Source organism: Urocitellus parryii, chromosome 15 (assembly GCF_045843805.1).
Source record: "Urocitellus parryii isolate mUroPar1 chromosome 15, mUroPar1.hap1, whole genome shotgun sequence".
NCBI classification, from domain to species: Eukaryota; Metazoa; Chordata; class Mammalia; order Rodentia; family Sciuridae; genus Urocitellus; species Urocitellus parryii.
The window spans coordinates 47,225,728-47,252,989 of record NC_135545.1 but is presented as its reverse complement, the minus strand read 5'-3'; the positions used below and the strand labels follow the sequence as shown (position 1 = coordinate 47,252,989).

Here is a 27,262-nt window from a genome sequence, read left to right as displayed (position 1 = left end):
CAATGTTTTGCTGCTTCTAAAGTACTATGATGAAAATTTTTGTATGCAAATCTTTGTGTGTCTGATGGCTTTCTTTGGCCATAATTCTAGAAGGAGTATTTAAGGGTGTATGTGTGTGTGTGTGTATATACACACACACACACATATATATTTAAAAGATGTTTTTTAGTTGTAAATGGGTACAATATCATTGTTTACTAATTAATTTATTTTTTATGTGATGCTGAGGCTCAAACCCAGTGCCTCAAATGTGTGAGGCAAGTGCTCTACCACTGAGCTACAGGCCCAGCCCTTATATACATATATAAATATTTTTTAACCCAGAAGTGCTTGACCACTGAGCCCCACCCCCACTTCCTTAAAAATATGTTGTTTTTAAAATTTTGAAACGGGATCTTGCTGAGTTGCTTAGGGCCTTGCTAAGTTGCTGAGGCTGGCCTAGAACTTGCAATCCTCCTGTCTCAGTGCCCTAAATTGCTGGGTTACAGGCGTGTGTAGCTGTGTCTGGCTAGGTGTATGCATCTTTCAAATCTCTCAATCTTCCCTTTGTTTCTGCTATGAAACTTCTGAGAATATTGCTCCTTTGGGAGCCTCTGCTATGGGGGAGGAAGAGCATAAGATCCTCAGGTGTGGAGGTAACTGGCTTTTCCGGTTCAGAGCTCTCTGTCCTGAGGGATCCTGGGCTTGCCGTGGGGTGTTGGCTCTGGAGGGTGATGGGAGAGTGATCTGGATAAAGCCACAAAGCCTCATCCCAGCTTGACCCCTGGTCCTGCCTTTGTTTAATGGGAAAGACCTTCTATTTGTCAGCTCTTTCCAGGGCAAAGGAACCTTACATCCGAGATCACAGTAGAGGCTGTCACTTTTTTGATTTCTTGGTCTTCGTATCCCATCTCTTCATCCATAATGATAGTCCTGGGAAGATTAGTAAAATGGAGGGAATCATTCAGTTTGCAGTCATCATTACATAGTGTCACTGGCATCTTCTTCTACTGTCTTCCTCTTTCCCTCTGATACACCCCAGAAAGTAAGCGGAAGTTGTCATTCAAGGGTCTCAAGAAGTCAGCGAGCAGTGCTTAGCTGCCCTCTGTCCCCAAATATGCAGCTAAGCCACTAAACTGGTCAGTTTTTCCTAGTCCCCAACTTATCTTTCCTGGAGCACGGAACCCAGGTCTGACTTACGGAAAGTCCTAGGAAGCCGTAGCAATTCTTCAGACAATAGGAATGTGCCCTGAGGACTCAATGTTCAACTTCATAATTGTTGGAGCGTTTTATTATGAGGATATAATGTTTGGTAGAGTCTCATATCCTTATGCTATCCTGGACCCAATCCTGGCTGCAAGCCTTGGCCCTATAGAAGGACTCAGTCTCCCAGGGCTCAGGACTTAATGGATTTCTGAGAGCAGAGCTAACTCTCAGCTCCTGATTCTAGAGGCCTAGTCCAGGGCCTAGCACACAGAAGGCACTCACTAAACTGTTGACTAGTGAATGACTGAATGAATAAGGAATGAGTATAGAGAATGTAAGTCAGATTAGAGATAAGAATGCTGTTAAAAGACCAGTTCCTGCTGGTTTTGCATTTGTACTTACCTAATGGAATCACTATTTTCCACCTCAGGTGACTCTACTGTAGCAGGGACTGCTGGTGAGCTGGCAGATGCTGAGGTTGCTGGAATAGACTCCATCTGGGACACAGGGGTACTATCGGGCTTCTTTGCCCATGTCACAAACCTACAAAGGCATAGGAGTGGGAGGGCTTTTGAAAACTGGTGCCCTGTGGCCAAATCCTAGACCAGGCAGATCTAGAAGGACCACCCTGTACACTCCCATGGACTTGCCTTCTTCAAGTCTTGGCTAAGGGTTCATTTGATCCTAAAGTCTTCTGACCTTCTATTCCAATCTCGGTCCAGTATCTCTACTTGAAGTGTCCACAGGCCTCTGGGCTTCTGCTCTCATACTTGCCTTTAGCTTTCTGAGGACTTGTCTCAAACAGGGTACCTGATACAGTGCCTGGCCTGGAGTACGCAGGCAGGTCTGGCTGTGAATGAATGGGGGATCTGCTCCCAGATAACTGGAAAGCAGGGTCAGGACTAGGGTGAGGAAGGAACTCCTCTTCAGGGTCCTGGAAGTGCAGGCTCAGCCTTTTTGCAAGACCTTGCTTCCTATAATGTGGTGTCTCTGGTGCCTTGCTTGCCACTCCCCAGTCCTGGTCCCACTGGTGAGTTTTGTGGCCATTCAAGTTCTCTGAGTAAGGGGCAAATTGGTGGCTACTCAGCTGGTGCTGCGCCTGTATGTCTAGGTTCCACTGATTAGAAAGACCTTTGGATGTCACAAAGGCCACGGTGGTGGGACCACCCCTATTCTTCCTTCCTCTCAAGGTGCATGTGACTTTTTCTGGACTCTTCCCTTCTCCTTCCTCACCCATCTCCAGCCCTTAATATTAACTTCAACCCAATTTCACTTATATGTTCATTTTGGCCTCATGTGCACTCAGAGGTTCAGTAGAGATGGCATTTACTATCTGAAGCTCCCAACACGGTCCCATTTTGCCTTGGAAGTGCCACAGCATTTCATTATCACTTCTTGTAGGGTGCTGTCCATTGTCTACCATGTCCTGGAGTACCATTTCCAAATTTTCAGGCACTCTATGCCACCTTCATAATTTTTGCCATATGGGTTATTACCTAATAAAGCAATTTATTGAAGAAAACTTACACACAAATTATGCTCACAAGCATACAGTTTTATGAACTTTTTTTTTTTTTTACAAAGATATGTATCTAAGTAACTACTGCCACATCAACAGACACAATGCCAATCATCCTAAAAAGTACCCTGGTGTAAACTCATCAACTTTATATTCTCGGTGGATTAGCTTTGCCTACAGTTTCGGAGAAATGGAGCCAAAATGCATTCTTCCATGCCTGACTTCTTTTGTTCAGCATAATGTTTACCAGAATCATCATGTCACATGAAGCAACAGTTTTTCTCCAACTGAATAGTATTCTGGAATATGGGTTCTTGTCCATCTTGTTGATGGACACCTAGTCTGTTTCCAGCTTTGGATACTATTAGTGAAGCTGCTATAGATATTTATGTATAAGTCTTTAAAACGTGGACATACGTTTTCATTTTTTTTGCTACAATTGGGATCTGGAATGTCCTTCAAAGATCCATGGGTTAAAGACTTGGATCCCAGGTTGTTGCTATGGGAGTTGGTTAAACTTCCGGGAGGTGGGACCTAAGTAGGAGGTCTTGAGGTTATGGCAGGTATGTCCTCAAAAGGGATCGTGATTCCTTCTTCTTCCTCTCTGCATCCTGGCTTGTGGTGAGGTGAGTGGTTTTTAAAAAAACTATTTACTTATTTATTTTCCATTACAAATATTAACTCATATTAATTGTGCATATTAATGGGTTTCACTGTGACATTTCCATGTGCATATATTGTGTTTTAATCATATTCACCTTCCCTCTCTTGCTTTTACTTCTTTCCCTCCTCCCACCTGATCCCATTCCCTTCCCCTTCCCTAAAAGCTCCTATTTCATCTTCAAGTTCTCTCTCTCTCTCCCCACCATGCTTTTTTAGTTTCTACATATGAGAGAAAACATGTGATACTTGTCTTTCCAGGTCTGACTTATTTCGTCTAACATGATGATCGTAAGTTCCATCCATTTTTTCTGAAAGTAACATGATTTCAATCGTTCTGGCTGGAGAACATTCCATTGTGTATGTAAACTACATCTATCCATTCATCTGTTGGTGGGGACCTGGCCCAATTCCATAACTGGCTATTGTGAACAGTGCTGCAAGATGCAGGTATCTCTTCTGTATGCTACCTTCATTTCCTTTGGGTATGGTTAGATCATATGGTAGCTCTAGTTGAAGTTTTCTGAGGAACCTTCATACTGCTTTCCATAGTGGTTGAACAATTTTACATTCCTATTAACAGTCTATAAGAGTTCCTTTTTCTCCACATCCTCACCAGCCAGCATTTGTCTTTTTTTTTTCTTATAGCAGCCTTTATGACTGGGATGAGGAAAAAGCTCCATGTAGTTTTAATTTTGTATTTCCCTGATGGCTAAAAATGTTGTGCACTTGCTCGTGTATTTATTGACCATTTGTACTTCTTCTTTTGAGAAGTGGATATTCACATCACTTGTCCATTTTTGATTGGATTACTTCCTCTTTGGATGTTAAGGTTTTTTTTTTTTTTGAGTTCTTTATATATTCTGGAATTCAATCCTCAGCCAGATGAATTATTAGCAAAGATTTTCTCCTTCCCATTCTGTAGCTTGTCTCTTCACTTTGTTCTGGTGCAGAAACTTCCTACTTAGATGTAATCCCATTTGTCAGTTCTTGCTTTTATTTCCTGAGCGACTATAATTCTATGTGGGAAATTGTTGCCTGTGTCTATATCTTGAAGTGTTATCCCTATCTTTTCCTCTAATAGTTTCAAAGTTTCAGTTCTTATATTAAATGGTCCAGTTTAGTTAATTTTTATACAGGGTGAGAGATAAGGATGTAGTTTCAATCTTCTACAGGCAGATGTTCAGCTTTTGAAGCACCATTTGTTGAAGAGGCTGTCTTTTCTCCAATGTATGTTTTTGGCACCTTTGTCAGGAATCAGATGGCTGTAAATGCATGGGTTTATATCTGGGTCTTCTATTCTATTCCTCTGGTTGTGTCTGTTTTTATGTCAATACCATGCTATTTTTGTTACTATGGCTCCACACTATATTTTGAAATCAGGTATTGAAATGCCTCTAGCATTGCTCTTTTGGCTCAGGATTGCTTTAACTATCTGGGGTCCTTTGTGGCTCCAAATAAAATTTTAGAATTGTTTCTTTCTAGTTCTGTGAAAAATGGACATTGGTATTTTGATGGAGATTGCACTGAATCTGTAGATCACGTTTGGTAGCACAGCCATTTTAACAGTGTAGTTCTCCCAATCCAGGAACACGGGAGGTCTTTCCATCTAGAGTCTTCAATTTCTTTCCTTGGTGTTCTATAATTTTTACTGTAGAGATCTTTTACTTCTTTGGCTAGGACTATTTCTAGGTTTCCTTTTCTGAGGATATTGTGAATGAGATTGTTTTTCTGATTTCTTTCTCAGAAAATTTGTTACTGATGTGTAGAAAAAATACTAATTTTTGTATGTTGATTTTGTATATTGCTCCTTTGCTGAATTTGTTTATGAGTTCTAAGAGTCTTTTTGTGGAGTCTTTAGAGTCTTCTAGCATAGAATCATATAATCTGTAAACAGATAATCTTATTTCTTCCTTCCTTGTTTGTATCATTTTTATTTTTCCTGTCTGATTGCTGTGGCTAAAATTTTGAAGTATAGATTGAATAAAAATGATATGAGTGGAAACCCTGACTTATTTCTCATTTTAGGGAAAAGGCTTCCATGTTTTTCTCATTCAGTATGATATTGGCTGTAAGTTTGTTATATACAGTCTTTATTATGTTGTGCTAGAACCCTTCTATATCTAGAGATGAGTGGTTTTCCTCTGCCACACACCCCTACCATGTGCTGCCTCATCACCAGATCACCCCCCAAAAAGGGGACAATGGATCCTGGACTAAAATTTCTAAAGTGAGTCAAATAAACCTTTTCTTTTTATAAGTTGACTATGTCAGGCATTTGTTATGTAATGGAAAGATGACTAACCCATTCTTCTTGGTTAAACTCATAGGGAGAGAGCATTGCTGAATTGTATGATATATGCACGTTTAACATTAGAGAAAACTGCCAAATGGTTTTCCAAAGAGGATGTAACATTTTATACTACTATGCATAGTGTCTGAGAGTTCTGCTTAGTTCCACATCCTCATCCATACTTGGTATTCAGTCTTCTTAATTTTAGCCATCCAAAGATTGTATAGTGATAGCACCCTATCATGCTCATTAATAGGCTTATTTTATCACCTTAAAATAGGCTTATTTTAAAGGAAATTTTTATTTAATTACTATAAATTAAACCCTAGAATAACCTCCCATTGAAAAATCAATGGGGAAAAAAACCCATGCTATTTTCTTGCCTGGTGAAGGCTCTGAGCTGAGCCTTGCTTGCTCTGTTTAAGGAGGATGATTAGCTTACTCTCCCTTTGGGAAAACATGGGGCTAGCACCATCCATGGCTGGGCTTCTTACTCTACAGAACTATGAGCTCTTGAAAGGCAGGATCTGGGGTGTTTCCTTTTTACAGACCCATTGCACATGGTCTGGTACACACTGCATGAGCTCAACAGATGTTTGATAGAATGGATGGATGGAAGGGTGGGTGGGTGGTTGCATGAGAGCAGCTGAACAGCATGTGGGGTCACTCGGCTATTGTGCACCCACTCCTCCATCTGGGATGGCCTTGGAGAAGCGTGGTAAAGGTCTTTTCATCTCCTTTCATGAGCTTCCATTTGGCTTGCTGTAGACCAGATGTCTCCAGTTGACTTTACCTTAAGCTGATGTATCATCCTGGGCAGAGGACCCATGTTGCCTTGGTGCTGGAAAATCTCCTGGGAAACTTGTTACAATATTCTTGTGCCTCATCCTTGGGTAGATTCTATTCTGATTTGATAGGTCTCAGGTGGGGCTCAAGAGTTACATTTTTGAGTCTCCCAGGTTCTCCTAATGGACAGCCAGATTGAAGAGCCACCATAGGTGGGAACAGCAACATGACAGCTCAGGATGCAGTGATAATTAATGTGGGGTTAACACTGTAGCCTTACCAGCTAGGGACAGTGCAAATCAGCAAGGACAATTCTGAGCACTTATTAAATCACCCCAGGTCAGGTCAGCAGAGGTACCTGGGGAGGGACCCTTTGCCAGATTGCTGTGCACATAATAGCACTCTTTCATCCAACATTTGCAACCCCTGGGATGTTGAGCTCAATGAAAAGAGAATGTGTGGGAATACCTGTAAAGGAAAAAGTACAAAACTACAGAGTCTGCATACCTGAGGAAAAACAACACTTCATTTGACAATGATACCTAGACGAGTGGGAAGTGAGAGGTCTCTTTGGAAACAGAAGAGAGCTAACACAGCCCTTCTTGATGGTAGGCTGAGCCACAGGAGACAGTGAAACCTTTAGCAGAATGAATCCTTTAACTTATTAAAATCAGAAAACTGGCTCCAAAAAAATTGAAACAAAACATTGATAGAGTTTTTTGGATAGGATTTCACTTTACCCTAAGATATAAATGATTGGGCCCCACTATGCTGACCCAAACAGGGGTAGATTCAGTTATTTTTAAGAGAGAGTGTAGCAAACAAGGAAAATCAATATTGCTCCAATTCCAGAGCTATGCCTATCAGAATCAGTGGAGGAGCCGGGAACGGAACAGGAAAGGAACACCTTTCCTTTGTCACTTTGGCTGCGACCATATGCTGATCAGCAACACTGGTTTGGGCTCAGCAGTTTCCCTCTTCGTGTTTTATTTTGAGCTCTTGGGTAAGGATCAATGCAATCTTTTTGTGTTGCAAACTACAAAAATAAAAAAACAAAAACAAAAACCCCAAAACAACTGCCACACTTAATTCTTGTTCTCCCTTTGCTGCAATCGGTATTGTACCAAAATAAAACCCCAAAGAACAAGCTTGTATTTCAGTTAATATTCTGGGTCAGTGTCACATGAAGTTTGCAGATGGAAAGTGTATATGGGACATCTACTGAAGTCTGTGCAGAATGGTCCAGGTTGTGGGAAAAAATGGTGGCAGGGGATGGGCAGCCTTGTAGGGGACATGCTGGTTGCCTGATTCCTTAGACTTGAATATTGCGAATGTCCCCTACCAAGGGTGAAAATGGTTACTGGCTGTATAAAAACAGCTTGCAGATATGCTTTGTTTGGCTGAATAAAGAGGATCTACAATCCTGTTTTTCAAATTAATAAGTGCAGCAGATGCTATTAGTGTGCTGTCTAAATCATCTTTACTAGGAGGACACGCCCTCACCTGGGTGCTGTGGGTGTTGGCTGCACCTTTATCTGGAACATCACCCCATCCTGATGGGAGCTGCTTCACCTGCCCTGAGCTGCCTGGCAGGTTACATCTTCCTCCCCTTAAGGCCTGCCATGTGAGCAAAGGACTGGCAGGTGGGGGTGGTGCTCTTGAGGGTCCAGCCTCCTTGTCCAAGTGGAGGAACTCTGTGAGGCAATCCACTCTTCAGAGCTCCCCACGGGATCAGGCAGAGGTTGGACTTGTTAGGAAATCATGTCTCCTCCAGCTCCCCCTGCCCTCTCTTGCTTCTCTTACTATCCCACAGTTTCTCCTGAGAGCCCTCCCTTGACAAGTCACCTGGAGGGCCATCAGCTCAGGCCCTGCCTTGAGGGAATCCATTATAGCAGTATATGACTCCAAAGATGAGGGACTCAGAAGCTTATAATTCAGGGTTCAAGTACTCCAACAGTGAGACATGCAGATTGCATGGTGGGCCAGAGCAAGGTGAGGGCTCACGGGGCCTGGGTTTGAGTTCTGATTTCTCCACTTGTACCCTATGTGACCTGGGTACTATATTAGTGATACATCCTTCCTCATCTGCTTGTTGCAAGACTTAGTTCATGTTAAAAAAAAAAAAAAAACTCAGCATGGTGCCTGGGTCATGGCCAATGTCAAATGAAGGTGGGCTGTTCTTGTCCTGGGGGTTGGTAGGGATTACAGTCATTTTTGGAATTCAAACAAGGGGAAGGGAAGTTCAATAAGCTTTCCAATTCCTATGAGCACAACTCTTTGTTGGCCACCTGTGCTAAGGTGGAGTTGGTGAAAGACAGCTGAGTAGCTGAAATTCAAGTTACTCAGACCTGAGGGGATGAAAACCACATTTCTGAAGGTTCTCAGAAAAAAACTGCAATTGAAGCTTCTAGAACAGTGGCCCTTGCTGTTGGCTGTCCACTGGGATCATGAGTGGAGCCTCAAGAAAGATGGGTGCATGGGACCCAACCACAGAGGTCCTGATTTACACAGCATCCGTCTGTTTCAAATGTGACATGATTCCAAGGTGCCCTCAAGCCTGAGAAGCAGTGGCCAGAAGATGGTGGTGAGAAGGCCACAAGGAAAATGGTGATAAGCAAGTGTGCCGAGTAGGAGTGCTCATTAAGTGCCTGCAGCCAACGTATTTGTCACTCACTCCCCACCAGGTACTACCAAGCACTTTTTAAGCACATTATCACCTTAACAATCCACATCTCCAGTGACAAATCTGGGGCTCAGGGAGCAAATCAGTGGCAGAGCCAAGTTAGACTGACACCAAAGCTCACACTCTTAGCAACTGTGCTGGACTCTACCTGGTCAACTCTACCTGGACTCTACCTGGTCAACTCTACCTGGACTCTACCTGGTCAACTCTACCTGGACTCTACCTGGTGGCGGCTCTCCTGGGTTGCTTCGTGCACATGGCAGCAACTCATAAATCAGGCCACTTCGTAGCAAAAGCACCAGGGACCCACAACACAAGGAATGTGCGATGCATCCTCTAGAGCCTTTCCTTGAAGAGGGACCCATCCCAATTAGAGTCTGGATGTGACAAGACACTGTGGCCCTTGCCTCAAAGGGATTTCCCAGGAGCGCTGCTGTGAGGCAGAGGACTGTGGCCAGAATCTACCTCAAGGCTCTCGGGTGGGATTTCTGTGTGAAATGGCCACTTCTACAAAGCTCCAGAAGGTGTCCCCACTGCTACATGCTCTTGGAGAGGCCACCAAGCAGCTAGGCTTGTGAAATTGCCCTTCTAATCTGCTCAGCTTCAAAGCTCTTGAGAAATACTTTCAAAACAGGGTGGGTTAAAAAGTCAATTTCTTTTAATGTCTGGCCTCCCATAGATGTAGTTTGCTTTGAGGGAATTTTAATTAATATGAACTTGTAGATAAATCCAACAGATTCTTTACGAATCACATCACTAAGCAAACCCACCGACAACCCTGACTCAAAGGGTTCCGATGGGCACGGATGCTTTCCTCAGAAGCCAGTTTAGCTCCCGGGGAGTCTCTAAATGGCTTATGTCCTCCACTGATGTTAAAGACAGTGGGGGGAATGCTTTAAAGAGAAATAATCTGTAATAAAGTGACTAGATTTCTTCTATAAAAGCAGATATAAAAGCAGAACAAAAATTTTCATAACACTCAAAGTTGAAATGAGTTACCTCATTTATCTATGGAGTAACTGGCCTGCTCTCTCAGGAAACTGGACTAAAGTGAATTGCAAATAGAATCGGACCACACAGACCACAATATGATGATGATTTTCAAGTTCAATATAAAGGGTCTAAAGTCCTATCCACTCTGTAGGTCGCCCTGTGCTTTGCCTTGAGTCACTTACAGGTGGACCATGAAGTTCTGTTTGAGAGGTGGCTTACAGCTCTCTCATTAGCCTCTGAGGCTGATCTGACCTCCTGGTCAGATAAACTAGCTAATCTATCACAGCAAGAGCGGAGATTCTTGGTGGTTGGGCTATAGGAGGCTCCCTCAGACAGCCTACTGTTGTCACAGGGGACTTCAACTTACTAATAATCACTGCATATTTATAACAGGGGTGATGAGATATCAACACTCATTTTATTATTAAACTAAACACATGTTACGGGAACTTTTGCATCCATCATGAGATTTCCTCACTAAAATGGGAGTGGGGTCAAGGAACATGTGGAGTAAGAAAGGGGCCTCCTAGGTCAACGAAATCATCACTGACCTTGAGGAGAAGCAGTTCCAGTTAAGTCAGGGGTCAAAAGCCAGCTCAAATTGGGTTGGGGAGTTAGCAGAGGTTTTCTTAAGAGTTGCCTGCTACAGAGCTGGTGATTAACAGAGCAAGAGGACTGAGACAGTGCATTTGTGCTGAAGTTATAAGGACAGGCAGCATGACCCTATCAGGAGAGAGAGGAGATACTGATAGAAGCAGACAGGAAGTTTGCAAACTAGTAAGATGCTATTTTCTGTCAAAACATTCATACATTTTACAAAAAAAAAAAAAAAAAAAGTGAAGGACTCATCTTCCTCTTGAGTCAGAGGGAAAGAAATGAGCTGATGAAAGCCCAGCGGAAAGAAGCCATCTCTGGCCTGGGCTGCAGCCAGGGGAGGCCAGAGGGAAGAGCTGCCCAGCTCAGTGTGGGAGGAACCCTGCAGGGAGGCTCCTGGGTAGGACAAGGGTGGGGAGAGCGGGAGGAAGGGTCAGTCCAGGAAGAGCTGCTGGAGGAAGGAAGCCAGAACCCAAAAAGGCTGGGAGGAGGGGCCAGGGGAATGTCCCCATCAGCTTTGCCAGTTGCTTTCCAGAGCCACTGTGTCTAAACTCCCATCAGCAGCATCAAAGCTGCTATTCCTCCTGTCCCTAACAGCACTTGGTACCATCATATAATTTTATCCCATCTGGTGGGTATGAAATCGTGTCTGGTGGTTGTTTTAATTTCCACTTTCAAGATTACTAATGAGGTGGAACATCTCTTTATTCTTTATTGGTCACTCATATTTCTTCTTCTGTGACACAACTGTGCATCATGTTCTCTCATTTTTAAATTCAATTATGTCTTTTCTTTCAAAGGAGCTCTTTATATACTATGCACACTAATCATTTGAAGATAATGCATATGCTAAAAATTTCTCTTGGTTTGTGACTCCTCTTTTCACCCTCTTTCCGGTATCTTTTGATGAATAAAAGCTCTCCGATTTAATGCAGAAGTTATGAATAGTTTCATTGTGGTTTTGTGCTTTTTCTGTGTCTTATTTAAGAGATTCTTCCTTATTCAGAAATTGTCAGCATGTTATCCTACATTTTCTCCAAATTAAAAAAAATTGATTTTCATATTTATATCTTTAACCCATATGGAATTAATTATTTTGTATAGTTCAAGTTTAGGGATCCATTCGGGCCCTGTTCTGTGTAGAAAATGGACTATTCCTAGATCACTTACTGAATTGGCCATCCTATCTCCTTCCTTTAACATTTTTAATTTTTGTCAGGTTTCTATATGTTATGGGTCAGTTTCTGGGTTCTTGGTTCTATTCTTTGTTTTGTTTGCCTGCCTGTGCACAAACGCACTTTTAACATTATAGTTTTACATTTTGGAGGAGTTCGGCTCATCTCATCCCTTTCTTCTTTCATATAAATTTCAGGATCAACCTGTCAAGATTTTGATTGGAATTACATTGAAGCTATAAATCATTTTGAGAAAAAAATGACATTTTTACTAAATTGAGTCTTTTATAATCAGTGAAAAAAGTTGTCCCACTATTTATTAAGGTGTTCTTTAGGGGCTTGATGAAAGTATTTTACATATGAATGTTTGTTTTTTGGTCAGATATATTCCTAAGTACTTCTTTTTTTATTGCATTATATCTCTTATTTTTTGCTATACAGAAATGCAATAGATTTTTATAACTTTAATTTTTTGGTGCTGAGGATCAACTCCAGGGCTTTGCACATGCTAGGCAAGCGCTCTGCTACTGTGCTTGATCCTCCCTAACCCTGATTTTTTAAAACTTAATATCAATCCATCCTCCTTACTGAATCATTTTACTAGTTCTAATAATTTGTAGATTATTTGGGGTTTTCTATATAGATAATCATGATATGATAGCTTCAGTTTCAACCCTCAAGTAACTCAGAATACAACTATATTTGGGGGTAGTTAATATTAAGAGGTAATTAAGTTCCAATGAGGCCATCAGAGTGGACCCTAATCCAGTATGTGTGGATCCAGGGAGAAGATGCTTCTCTACAGCCAAGATATGGGCCTGGAACAGATCCTGCTGCCTAGCCCTTGGAAGACGCCAGCCCTGCCACACCTTGGTCTCGGGCTCCCAGCCTTCTGAGCTGTGAGAAAACAAAATTCTGTGATTTAAGCCATTGAATCTGTGATGCCTTGTCATGGCATCCTGAGCAAATGAATCCAAACACTCAGACTCCTTAGGAACTTTTCTGTGAGAAATCTGGCAGCCCATCCATGCCTTAAAATGTGAAAAAAAAAAAAATATATATATATATATATGTTTTTGTATTTTGGACCATCATATCACTGGAAATGATGCTCCCTCTCTTGAAAAATTCTTTCTTCTCAGTTATGTGGCTGCTTTCTTCTGATTCTCTTACCATGTCTTTTTTCTTGGCCTCCTTGGCTGAGTCCTCTAATTTTGCCTACCCTTTAAATAGAAGTTCCATTCTTAATCCTCTTCTTAGAATCACAGAATGTTAACACGAGAAACCACAGTATCCTGACACCCCTAACTCCTCCTCTGCAAAGTGAAAAGGACCGGGACCCAGGAAGCCAAGACCTCACAGCCACTCAACGTCTCCCATGTCCTCGCTGACCAAGCAGGGCTCAGATCTTCATCCTCATTGCTGTCACTTTCTGAACCTTTCGGAAGATCTTACAGGAACAGGTGGGGCTCAGGGCCACGGGCTATAATGTGACAGGAGGAGCTAAGTTGTACCATGGGGACTTGAAGATCTATGTAAAAAATAATCGAATGCATCCCTGAAGTCCTGTTTGCTGGGGACGATTTCTATTGTTAATCTGGTGTCACACGGCACCTTCCTACACACCATGCCTCATGCCGAAAGAGCCCAAGTTTCTATTTTCTACATTGATTCTTACTCTGGGGAGGGGGAGTGGCAGCTATTTGTGGTGCTTTAGCGTGATCTTTTCCAGTCACAGACCCTTGCTCTCCATCTACCGCCAGTCTTAGACTGTGCCCCCGCCCAACCATCACCTACCTAGTTCTTTCCGCCAAAACACAGGCACCAACCTTGATGCACCCATTCCTAACCCACCTCCAGCTCCTCGAGAAGTCCCACCCATTCCTCCTCTACAATACCTCCCACCTGGCCATAAACCACAACAATTTTCTTAAGTTAACAAGGTCCTTGGTGGTCCAGAGCCTTGTAAATTCAGCCCAACTTCAGGATCATCATTACTTGTTGATTTCTCCTTCACAATCTTCCTGAAGTGAGCTCAAGGGCTGGGCCAGCTTGCTTGTTCTTGCTCAGGCTCACATGATTCTTAACGAGGCCAATATGGTTTTCTTCCAGTGTTGGGAAGTTCAAAATGATGGGATTAAGAGTGAGGTTCTACAGTAATTCTCTGGTCAACACTGTGGTTGACCCACATGGAATTCCAGAAGGAATTCAAGGTACCTCCCACCTCTGTGTGGGGCCTCACTTTGGAAGCTCAGGGAGGTACCGGGGCCATGTAGTCTGCCTCTCTATTTCTCAGCTCACAGAACATGTTTTATTCATACATGTTCTTTCAGAGCCTTTGATGGTGAACAGGGATGAGAATACACAAGATAACTGGAGAAATACTTAGACCACCACCACCACCACCACCACCACCACCACCACCACCATCACCACAAGCTTTAGTACCATCTTTGACTATTTATTATGTAATGGGCATTTAATTTGACAACTCTGTGAAAAGCACACATGTTCTGGTGTCTGAGTTTCCAACAACTCCAACAACGGGCATTAATAACCATGGTAGGCAGAAAATGGCACTCCAAAGATGTCCATGTCTGCATGCCCAGAACCTGTGAATATGTTAACTTATGTGGCGGAGTTTTTGACAGATGTGATTAAGTTAAGAGACTTTGGATGGGACATTATCCTGGACTGTTCAGGGAGGCCCAGTGTAATCAAAGGGTCCTTAAAAGTGGCAAAGGCAGGCAGAAGAAGAGAGTCAGAGAAAGACAGGATGACAGAAGCAGGGTCAGACAGATGCTACGTTGCTGGCTCTGAGGCTGAGGAATGTTGATAGCCCCCCAAATGCCAGCAAGAGAAAGGATTCTCTCAAGTCTTCAGAAAGGAAGGCAACCCTGGCTACACCCTGATCTGGGCCCAGTGAAGCTCATTCTGGACTTCCTACCTTGAGAACTGTAAGATGATAAGCTTGTACTGCTTTGAGCCACTAACTGTGGTAATTTGCTATGACAGAAAACGAACACAACTGACTTGCTCTGAGAGTTAATCATGTGTCCAGTATTTTGTGTGTAGGAGCCCAGGATTGTCAGTGCCCAGAGTGTGGTAGATGAAATAATGACAAGACTTTTCCTGGGAGTTGAGAGTCAGGCAAAGACTTACTGACACAATTTTTAATTTAGTGTGTGCCCCAGCCCTCCATTCATATGTTGAAGCCCTAATCCCCAGCACCCTGGTCTTCCCAGGTGGGCCTTTGGGAGATAACGGGGTTTAGGTGAGGTCATGAGGGTGGGGTCCTCATGATGGGATAAGTGCCCTTAGGAGAAAAGACAACAGTGTGCTTTCTCTTTCTTTGCTATGTGAGCACAAGGTGAGAAGCAGACAGCCCTCGCCAGAACCTAATCATGCTGATGCCCAGACCCCAGACTTGCAGCCTTCAGAAATGAGAAAATAAATGCCTATTGTTTAAGCCACCCTGTCTATGATATTTTGTTATGGTAGCTTGTGCTGGTGCTGCCTAATATAGTGTGTGCTAGTGTAGGAATTTCTTTCAACACTGCTTTGTAAGCTTAAATAGACTTAATGTAACTCAAATGGTAATTCAGGATTAGCCAACTCAGCCCCACCCCCATGGGTTCCTAGAGAAAGCCCAGGAACTGCGGGGAGGAAGAGAGGAGGAGGGAGGACTCCTCTGTCCCCTCTTTCACTCAGCATCTCTGCTCTCAGGTGATTGACATAAAGAAGGGTTCTGCTGTAGAGTCTGAACATGCCAAGTGAAATAATATGCAGGTGTATAAATTATACTTATTTAAAGACATTTACTATATAGCAAACTTTAATAAATCATGTCACAAATATTATATTTAATTATAGTTATATTCTACATGCACTTCAAGCCTAATTAAATAAATGGTGCTCTTGAGAAGCAAAATAACCCCTTAGATCTTAGGTCTTGTGTGTCGCCCCTCCCTTCAGTTAGACATTGTTAGTTCCCTTGTGGCAAGGAACCAAGCTGTAGGAATGATACCCAGAGGAAAAGCAATTCAGCCTCTGTGGCGTGAGGCAGAACTTGAATTTCTAAACCTGTTAAGAGTAGGATGGTGCCAGAGATTCATTCCCTTCTGAGTGGGTACAGGGGGCTTTCCCTAGAGCTCCTCCCACCCACTTCCAAGGATGGGAAGGGGGCAGTGGCACTGCGGGCAGGATGCAAGGCAAGACTATAGCCCCACGGTGACACTCTACCCAGGCCATGGCTGCAACTCTAGAACCGGTGGCCTTCCTGTGATGGCATCACAGTGAGGAGAGAGCCAAGGGGATCAGGAAGCTGGCTCTGCTGCCAATGTGCTCCCTGGGGGCCCGATGTGGTACAAGAGCTGAAGGGACACCCAAGGTTTCTGACTCTGTACAGTCAGGTCAAGGAAATCCTCAGTTCCTGCCTGAAGGAACCACCTGCCTTTCACAGTCAGTTGGGGTGTGGTTGTCACTAAAAAGTGACACACTCTTAGCATAGGAGGCCCCACTTCTTGGAGCTCTCAGCCACCGAGCCAGGGGCTCAGGATCAGGCTGGGAACCTCTTTCTCTCCACTGGGCACTTGGCCTGCCAGGGCAGCAGGGGTCTCCTTATTCTGCTAGGGCCAACTGACCAAGTTCTTCCCTACCCCAGGAGACCCTGTGAGCATTCCCTCCAGATTTTTCCACTGGGCAATATTTGAAATATGGAGAAGCAGAGGGCAGCATGTTTTTAAATTGTGTCTTGAACTAGCTGTGGGTTTTTATGAGTCTGTTGTTTCCCATCTAGTTCAGAAGTTCTTCATGGGCAAAGACTGCTTCCTACTTAAACTCTCTCTTCTTCCCTCCCTCTCTCCTTCCCTCTTTTCTTCCTGTCCTTTGGGCTTATTCTGGATATTTCTCTGTCTCCCTTCCCCTACTTGTAAAGTCACAACAATAATAGTTTTCTAAATAATTGCTGTGTACAAGGCCTGGGGAAGATGAAACAAGGCCATCTTTGGAAATGCCTAGTGCATACCAAGGGCTTATCTGTCTACCTTGTGCCCCATGAATAGTTTCCATGCTTATCTCTGTTGGTTCCTCAACTCCCATAGACCAGGATGGGTCTCAGTTATCTCTGTCAACCCCACAGCACCAAGCACAAGGTCTGGATAGAGTATTCACAGAAGGTTCATTTATGCAAAAAATGGGCAGATAGTAATAAAACAGACAAATGTGCTATGATCTGTCAGAAGGCAATGGTTAAGGTGGAGGCTTTGCAGTCAGTGCAGAAATGGTTTGGGAGCCATTGTGTGGGCTCAGGTATTGGGACCTCAGTTTCAAAGGGGGATGCTGCTCACCCTCACTCTCTAGAGTTAGAGTGGTGCTGGGCACGTGGTATGCACTCAGTTATTGTTATTGCTGATGGTTAACTGCAGAGCTTTCCTCTCATTGCTCCCAGTATCTCCATATTGAGGATTTGGCATTGCCCAGCTATCTACAGAAAAGACTTCCTGCTTGAGAGATTTTTCTTTGTGCTCTGGAAAGCAGTTAAAAGAGCTTTTCTCATAATAAAGATGTGAATTCGTTCATACTGTACTGGTGGTCTTGGCCTAAGGCCTCAAAGGCAGGCATGCTACCTTTCATACCAAAGATCAAAACTGCAGAACCAGGAAATGTAAGGCACCTGCACAGCTGGTGCTCGGGGCTCCACGGTGACAGGGCTGTGCTGGGAGTGAAGTCTCATCATGGGATGCTTCTCCAGTGTCTGAGGGATAGAGCAGGTTTGTCAAGTCTCTGGGATACTGCTAAGGGGGTCTTGCCCCTCAAATAACCTTCTAAGCAGCTTAAACCCATTTCGTAATCAGAGGCCCAACTCTTTGGCTTAGGACTAGAGAGGGAGATACCATGGGCCTTTGTCAGTCACTATGGTGGGCATCTTTGTTTTTGCTGTCTGGCATCCATCCTCTCTTTCTCTGGTCAGGTACCTTCCACGTCCCACCAGGAGCCAGCCTGTCTCTAACTTTCATAGGGCTAACACTGATTTCCCTAGGTCAAAGCTGAGAGGCACAGGAGTCCATCAGAGTCAATGAGCTACAGCAAACCGTTCACCAGGACTTCCCAAAAGAGTCTCTACCTCTTCTCTAGACTTAGCATATGGAGAGCTGGAGCTGCTGAGTCACCCTGAACTATGTGTGCAGGACCTGGCTGAGAATAGAGCCAGCATGGCAGAGGGCAGAGCCAAGAGGCAGTGGAGGAGACACCACGTGCAGGTGACATAGTCCTAGCCCTGGATTAAGCTGTGCCTGAAGCGGAAACCCAGACTTCGCAGTTACATGAATCAACAATTCTGCTTTTCTGTTAGAATCAGGCTCATAATTGCTTACAATGAAAAGATTCCTTATTTTACAGCTATAAAGTGAACCTAGTTCACTAGGACCTGTGAATGCGACCTTGTATGGCAGAAGGGACATTATAGATGAGACTACAGGAAGGCATCAGAGAAGTGGAGATGGTCCTGGTCTCTCTGGGTGAGCCCACTGATAAAAATAACAGATGTCCTTAACAGAAAGAAGCAGAGGATGACAACACTCCAGAGAATGGAGGAGAGACAATGTAAGAGCAGAAGACTTCAGGCTTTGGGCTTTGAAGATGGAGAAGAGGCCAAGGGCCAAGGAATGTAGTAGCTCTAGGAGTTGGAAAAGGCAAGAAGAGGGATTTTCCCTAGAGCTTCGGAAGGAGCACTGGTGGTGGCCCTGTGAATACCCTGGCAGCAGTCCAGTAAGATGGGTTACATACTTCTGACCTACAGAAATGGAAGAGATGGGAGATGGGGTAGTTCCTGTTCCTACTGGGCTCATTCTTTGGGCTGTGAAATCCATCTTCCTGGCTATGGCCAGCCTTTGGCCTAGTATAAGAAAGGGATTATTCTATATTTTGTCAAAAGGAAGGGGAGTCTGGGTTGCTCATCTTGGTGTCCAAACACTCTGTAGTTCCAATACTTTAGAATTCTGCAACTCTCATTCTCATTTTTGGAATGAAGGAGAGGACAGGTCCCCTGGAGAACCTAGAAAGAGCTTCCAATTTGGGATTGTTCAGCATATTCTGGGGGCAGCTGAACTTCATAGTCACACCTCACCTAATCCTGACAACTCTTAGGTTTCCACAGTGTCCACAGAGAATGGAGGTGAGTAAACCAGGGGCACAAGGTCACGTGGCTAGGAGGACAGACCTCGGATTCCAACCTTCTAGGTCTGACTCCACAGCCCAGGATCTCAACTCCCATGAACATATCACCTGTTAGAAAAGTTCCAGTAGCAGAGCAACAGCCCTAGGGATGATGAAGATACTGACTGAAGCACCAGGGAATGAGGGTCCCTCCAACCTCCCCGCATCCCTACCACCTCTTCTCCCAATCAACACAGGCAACTGGAGCTCATCATAGAAAAATCAATGTGAAAGCAAGTTCCTTTGTTGCAGGGTTTGGCTCCCTTAGGCCTTCATATTTAATTTATTTGTACTTTGATTTGGAAATGAGGAGCTGAAGCAGTCTGTGGAGATTTCTTGGGCCCCGTGTTCTGAGTTGTAGCACCTTCTTGGCGTTGCGGCTCTGAGACTAGGTAGAGAAGCCAGCCCAGCTAGGGCTCCCTGAGGGCTGGGCCTCCCGTCAGGCCTCTTAAAGGTAAAGGCTGGTTCAAGTCCAGGCATTTCCTTGTGCTCCTCTCTTACAAAGGTGCTGTGAAGCATCATGTTCTGGTCAAGCTTCCCAGCTGCACTGAAGAGATCGACCCCGTGGGGGCTCAGTCCTGTAGTGACAGCTCCAGCAGCAGGCACCGCCAGCCCTCACTGTTCACGCCAGTGTCCTCATCACATGTGCATGTGTGAGGGGGACCGACAGTCATCCGAGCACAGCCAGTCTAGAATCCTATCTTGGATCAGCAGGTCTTTAAGGCTCTCCCCCTTCTGAGTACTTACTTAGCATGCTTGTCCATTTTACTACGTTCTCTGCTCTTATATGTGATATGAGGGCCAATGGGAAAAATGTACTCAAAGATGCTGTAAATGAGTCAGAATGGCCTGCAAAATCACATACACACGTGCACAGATGTGCATAGATGTGCACACACGCACACACACACACGCATGACAGGTATATGTGTTGTGACAGGAGTACTCAGAATGCCTAGGCATCCTTTCACCTGCCTAATAGAAGAAAAATAAACCCCTCTCTTATGCTTTTTTTTTTAACTGACTGTAAGGCTTAGAAGATTTCTAATTGGAAAAAAAAGGTTAGTGTTGCTATAGCTGATAAAAGTGACCTTCTGCCAGTGTTTTCCTGATAGTCCACACGGGAGGAGGCTGGAGGGCAGGTGTCTGTTCTGGGTGTCATTTATCCCTTGAGTCTTTCCACTTGGCAGGTGCCAGAAAATTGACAGAAAAGAATCTTAAACTGGTTATGAAGCCACCCCTTTCTTTTCTTTCTATAAATTCCCAGAAAGGAGCAGTTGATGAACTAAAAAATACTCTGGGAGGATCTAGTCTGTTCCAAGGATGGTGGTAGGCTCTGGGGATCTGGGACTCCGGGGGTGACGGGACAGATGTGCTCCTGTCCTGACAGGAGTTAAGAGCCCTCTGGGAAGATGGACATTGAGCAGTAAAGACAGGTGTGAGTGATGCACATTTCCAAGGAGGTGAGGCTGCCAATGCCCGGGGCCGGGGGTCTGGCCTGGGCAAGGCCTCAGAGAAGCTTCCCTGGGGGAAGGATGTGGAAGCTGAGACTTGAGGGGGAAGCAGGAGGTGTCTGGGTGGGAGTGGGGAAGAGCTTCTTCCAGAAGGCGCAGTTGGACAGAGACAACACTGGGTGGGACAGAGGCCGGCATGTTAGATGAACAGAAGAAGATGAATGTGGCATGTGGTGAGGAGAGAGCCAAGTGGGAAGGAACCCGAGAGGAACTCAGGCACCAGCGCCCGCAAAGCCTGGTGGAATAGCATGCTGTTTTGTACCCGATTCTAAGAAGCCTGGGTACTCATTAAAGACTTAAATCAGGGCAGCCACATGCTTGTCACTTGATGTTTATGTGGAACACATTGGCCATGAATCACCTGGGAGGCATCCAACAGAAGACTTTGGGAATGTAGTGGACTTGGAACTCTAGCATGGCGTGGAGGTTAGATACACATTTGGAAGCCTCAGGAAGAGACTGACTAAAGCTAGGGGGGCCAGTCAATCACTTGGAAGAGAAGAGGCCTAGTCCTGTGACTTCGGTGCAGTTGTTACTGACAGAGAGCTGAGAGGGAGAAGTCAAATGGATAAGAGGAAAAGCAGAGAAGATGGCTTTCTACAAGTCAAGAAAGGAATCTGTGGGTCAACTGTGCTGAATGCTGCTGAGAGTTATCTTGTTGAAAAAACCCCCCAAAAACCTGACTCTTACTCTCTTGATTATAAGACTCACCACTGCCTCCAATAAACAGTCTAAGTTCCTCTTGGAATTCCAGGGCTCTCACACAGTACTGCTAACACACCTTCTCTCCACACTCCTCTCCCATGACTTCTTCCAGACAAGGGAGTCTGGGGTCCCACCGTGTGAATGGCGCTCTCTGGTGGCACTGTGGTTAGGTGCCTGGAATTTGCTCTCTAGCATCCATTCTCTTGTCTGTCAGTGTTGGTTAGAGATCTACTCCCTCACACCTGCTGCAGTCTCAGTGCTCCAGGGTCACCATCTGTAGCCCCTGGTGTGGAGCACGTGGCCAGGACTACAAGGATTAGTGCATCACCCTTCCAAACAGGGGTGGGGACAGGAAATGTGATTAAGTTGGTCTGATGGAAGTGAATCGCCTAGAAGTTCTGGGACAAATTACTTATGTTCTTTCTAGTGGTTCAGGGTTTGGAAAGACATGGCCCTAGGAGTGCCGGCAGTCATTTGGTGTCTATGAGAGGAAAGCGAGTCTGAGAATGAGATCAACCACCCACCAAAGAAAGGAAAGCTGAGAGACAGAGAACCTGGCTCTGATGATGATATTGTCAGAATGTGTTTTAGGCCAGGCCAGAAGCCAGGATGAAGCTGGGCTTTTGAGTTTGGGAATCAATGACTCTCTCCTTTTAATTTTCACTTAGGGTCAGGTTTTCTGTGATTTGCAACAAAATGAATCCATGAATTCTATATAACATGTACCTGCTGTTCTGTTCCCTAGAATGCTTTCCTTCCTCTCTGAAATATGTGACCATGACTCCTAAGCACACCCTTTATTGACTCTGCTGGGCAGGGTCACCATCTTCCTCAGAGCCTGGCATTGCAATGGGTCTACCATGGTCTCCACATCTGCTTCCCTCACTAGCCTCAGGACAGGGATCATGTGTTGTTCACCTTTACATCCCTGATGCCTTACACAATATTAGTCCATAAGAGCTACTTATCAAATATTTTCTAAGTGACTCTCTTGAGTGAATGAACAAGTGAATTATAGGCAGAGACTTAATATTAAAAGATAGGAAGATACTGAAGAAAAGAAAGATAGTTTCTTAAATCGATGAAAAAAACAAGTATATCATCTTCAGTATTGGCCAAGTAAACTTCAAAATATCATTATTTTAATTATGGAAATGGTCTCTCAAAAAATGAAAAAAATAAATAAAGGATCTTCTTGCTCCCAGATGTAATAAACTCATTTAGCAGTGTTACATCAGAATAATTTCATGAAATCTGATATTTGAAGTGCATTAGGTCAGATTGGCTGATTTTTTTTCCGTAATTATTTTAAATGTTTGCCATCTACAGAATTTCATTCCAACCCTAAACAGTCCGTGGCATTTAATGAGCAGGCTCAGATGCTCAGGCCCAGGACTGGCTGCCAGCTTCAATGCTACAGTGGGTCATCATTAGATGTCTACGGAAGACATCCAGAGTAAGCTGGCGTTACCGTGGTAACAAGCACAGGAAAGTAAAGGGAGACTGTCATATATGAGATGAGGATTATGTACAGGAAACACTCACAAGCCACCAAGGAAACAGTACAGGGTCTCCTCAGTTAGGAATAGCCAAGCAACATCCACATGCAAAACAGTGAGCTGTCAAAAAAATACAGTATGGAAATATATGAAGCCCATCAGTCCTGGTTCCCAACTAAGAAGAAAAGCAAGACTCACCACCTCCCATTATTTTATGACCCTGTATGTGTCTACACATATAACAACTAGGAACCAGAACAGAAATCCACTGAAATATTCAGAACAGGCCAATTGGAGCTCAGTGGGGCACATACTTAATGTATGGTCCTACTCAATCTATATTTTGTGTTTGAAATGCTTATGACAATTCTAAAGGCAAACAAACAAATACACAATTAGAACTATATCAAATGAAAAAGATTCTTTAAAGCAAAGGAAAATATCTACAGAGCAAAAAGGCAACCTATAGAGTGGAAAAAATATTTACAAACTATAAACCTGGCAAGGGGTTAATCTCCAAAAAATATGTAAGGAACTCCTACAACTCAATAGCAAACTCAAATCCAAACCCAAATCTAAAACACTAATTACCCAATTAAAAAAAACCTAAGAACTGAAATAGACATTTCTTTAAGGAAGATATGTACACAGACAATAGGTATACATTAAGAAATGCAGTGTCACTAATCATCAGGAAAATGCAAATCAAAAACACAATGAGCTATACCTCATACCTGTTAGGGTGGTATTATCCACTGGGGGAAAAAAGATACTTGTACACTAGTGTATACTATTGCTGGGAGGCAAAAGAAGGAAGTCACTAGGGAAAATGGTATAGAGCTTTCTCAAAAAAAAAAAAATATAACATGAGATCCTGCAACTCCCCTCTGGATATTTATGCAAAAGAACAGAAATCAGGATCTCAAAGAGATATTCACACTCGCCTGTTTATTATAGCAATATTCACAATAGCCAAGATGTTGAAACAACCTAAATGCCCATCAACAAACACATGGACACATGAAATGTGGCATTTAGAAACAATAGGATAGAATATCATTCAGTCTTTAAAGTGAAGGAATTTCTGCAATCTATGGCAATAGGGGTAAACTGAGAGGATGTCATGTTCGGAGAAATAAGCCAGTTCCACAAAGGCAGATACTGAATGATTCCACTTAAATTTGAGTTATTTAAAATAGTCAAATCCATAAATAAAAGAGTGGAAGAATGATGGTTGCAGAGGCTGAGGGGAGAGGAAAATGGGCCTCAATAAGCAGAAGGCTTCAGTTAAGCAAGAGAAATAAGTTCTATAGATCTTCTGCATAGCGTTGTACCTATAAGTGAATAAAACTGTATTGTACACTTAAAATGTGTTAAGGGGTAGATCTCATGTTAAGTGTTCTTATCCCAACCAAATAATAAGTTAAAAAAGCTCTATACAGATTTTATTTTTAGTGATAAATTTCTCATGATCTAACCACTAGACTCAAAATGAAAACAGGCATATGGATATTGCTTTGCTAATATGGCGGTGACTGGGGCCTTCAAAGATGTCGTATCTGCTTTTCCTGTTTGGAAATCTAGGATGGACCCTGACTTCAGACTCTCTGACACTTCTTTCAGTAATCAGTTGTCAGAGCTAAAAATATCCATGAAAGACCAGTATGAAGAACACAGGAAACCCAGTGTGGAGCCTGAAAGGGAAAATGAACCGACAGTAGAAGTCTGGGATTTCTGTACCTTATCTTATTTTCCTCATCGTCCACAAGGAAGAACCAGCGGAACTTCACAACCAAGGGGCTGTGGTTGGTGACTGTAATGTAGCGGATGACCTCCGTGTCATTCAGGATACAGCCAAAATCCACCTCCATGGTCTCAAAGCTGAGGTTGGGGTAATGCACTTCTCCACGCAGGTTCAGGCTGTCCACCTGAGGGTGTTCCATATACCTAATTGCCAGCACTTCTTCTGCAACCCAGTTGTTGAAATCATTTCTGTAGGTGGGGTCGAATTTGACCAGCAGATGTTTTTCTTCATCAATGTCCAGTGTAATAGGCTACAATCAAGATAACGGGGAATTACCAACTTTTATACTATGAATTTCCATTATAATACATGAAACAACCAAGGTCATTTATATATTTGTATATTCATACAGATATACACATACATACATATTAGTGTTTACATACACACACACACACACACACACACACACACATACACACACGAGTATGTAATTAAACAGCCAGTTCTATGGTTCCCTCCAAAACTCATGTTGAGATTTGATTGCCACTGGGGCAGTTCCAGGAGTACCTAGTGGGTGGAGTTCAGTTCATGGGAGTGGAGCACTCAGTATAGATTGATACCTTTCTTGCAGGAGAGAGTCCTGCTGTCCCAGTATTGGATCCATTACTGGGAGAGTGCACTGTGATAAAGTGAGGTTGCCTCTTGAATCCTCTCTTCCACACACACCTGCTTGCCCTTCTGCTTAGCACCACAAATTGAAGCAACACAGTGCCCTCATGGGTATCTTGCATTTGGACTCCCCAGATTCCAGAGCAGTGTGCCCAAATAAATGCAATACATTTTTATTCTTTATCAATCACCCACTTTCACCTAATTCTGTTATACCAATGGAACACAGACTAAGACAGCTAGTTACATACCTGCACATACACATTAGTTAAAAATGAAAGCAGAGAAAATTTGGAGAGGGATTATTTGGAGGAAAAGATTTTGATAAGAGTTGTGGGATTATAAGAATTGAGGGATTGTAAAGGCCAAGTCTGCAAAGAATAAGTATTGTGAAATATTCTTAACTGAAAATAAATTCGATTGTGAAATGCTCTTCCTAGACAAGTGGGAAAGTTCTTCGCTTAAGAAATTTTAAAAAGGCCTTTGAAAGGACTTGAGTTCCACGGCTCTGTACAGAGTGACCCAGAAACTGTCAGATTAGCTAATTTAATTCCCTTCCAATGTCTGCAATCCTGACTCTTAAGCACAGTGTTATCCACTGACTGATGTTTTCTATTCAATACTAGTTTTCTATTCTGTATTGGAGAAGCACAGAGTTTGGTAGGTTTTATTTTTCTTTTCTCTTTTTGATTCAGATCCCCAAGTGTTCCTTAATGTTCCTATCTGCAGTAACACTTTCCCACAGAAAGGCTGGCCCAGAGTTGGCTTTTTCAAGGTATTGCTCAATTTCCACATTTAATTGTCACAAGAACCACTTCATGATATGGCATCAAGGGCCCAAGGCATTGGGAAGAATGAACGTGTCCAGTACCCCTCACCTCTCCACTGGGCTCAAATGGTTCAGGTACTTAACTGTGCACTTTAGTGACATGATTAGATGGTTTCCAATTGATAAAGTCAATCATCTGATCCAACAATGAGAGAGAGGCCCAATCCCAAGTGAAAGTCACACTGGACACCTGTCCTTTGATTTTACCACTGACGCACATGGCTGAGCACACTTTAGAACCCATCCTTGTAAACTGTGACATCTATACACTTGGTAATGTAATAATGTTCAGTGTTTAAATATCTTTTGAAGTTGGAAACTAAAATTTTTTACCCAATGGAATGATTTTGTTGTTTTATAGAAACATCTGCAAAATTTACATTTTATATATAAAAAACAAAAATTAAATTAGAAATTCATCCAAAAGTTCACCATATATTGTTTCTCAGAGTTAATATTTGGTAAATGTTAATCCATACACGACATATGAATAAAAGAATTTTATACAAATGGCATTATATTGTGATATTTTTATTAAAAATATATGTTTGAATTTAAAAAAAACGAAATATCTTTTTCTTATTCAAGGAATATTAATTTCCAAGATTAAGGACTCCAGAACCAAACTGCTTGCATCCAAATCCAGATCCTGCTACTTACTAGCTGTGTAGGCAAAGTATTGGGTCTTAGTTTCTCTATGTGTAAGACAGGGGTAACAATAGTACCTACCACTTTTTAAGAGGATAGGATGAGTCAATACAGATGTGAGGTGATTCAGGTACAATACAAATGATACGTAACTTTTAGTTATTACTATTACCCTTTTACAATCAAGGAAAAGATGGCTCAATGTTAAGCAGTTTTTATTGACTCCTGGATATAAAAGGGGACGGAATCAGCATACTTATGCTTTGCCTAACTCAATTTTTTTTTTTTTTTTTTGGTTACAGTGAGTTTTAAAAAGCTGGGGTTGAAAACCTTCTGCCCTTAAATGCCAGCTGCCCAAGTTGTGTAATTTCAGTTAAATGGACTGAGTGCTTCCTATCAGTCTTCCTCACAGTTTTTTTTAAAAAAAATCATCCCTCAAGACCTTATTTAATTCTTCTGGATGGTCGTGTTTCATTGGCAAATTGTTTCTTCATCAAATTGGCTATTCATCAATATGAATGCTTGTTTGATGATTCCTTGCATCCTGA

The 27,262-nt window shown here is 43.1% G+C and overlaps 1 protein-coding gene across 1 annotated transcript in view; it reads right to left on the bottom strand.

Annotated features, from left to right (window-relative positions):
- Hydin (HYDIN axonemal central pair apparatus protein) overlaps window positions 1-27,262 on the bottom strand; it is a 319,191-nt gene that overhangs the window by 129,440 nt on the left and 162,489 nt on the right. The window contains exons 22-24 of the mRNA XM_026399248.2: window positions 24,562-24,875; window positions 1,588-1,728; window positions 834-912 (exon numbers count right to left, since the gene is read on the bottom strand). Coding sequence (XP_026255033.2) covers window positions 834-912; window positions 1,588-1,728; window positions 24,562-24,875 — 534 coding nt within the window. The remainder of the gene's footprint in view (window positions 1-833; window positions 913-1,587; window positions 1,729-24,561; window positions 24,876-27,262) is intronic.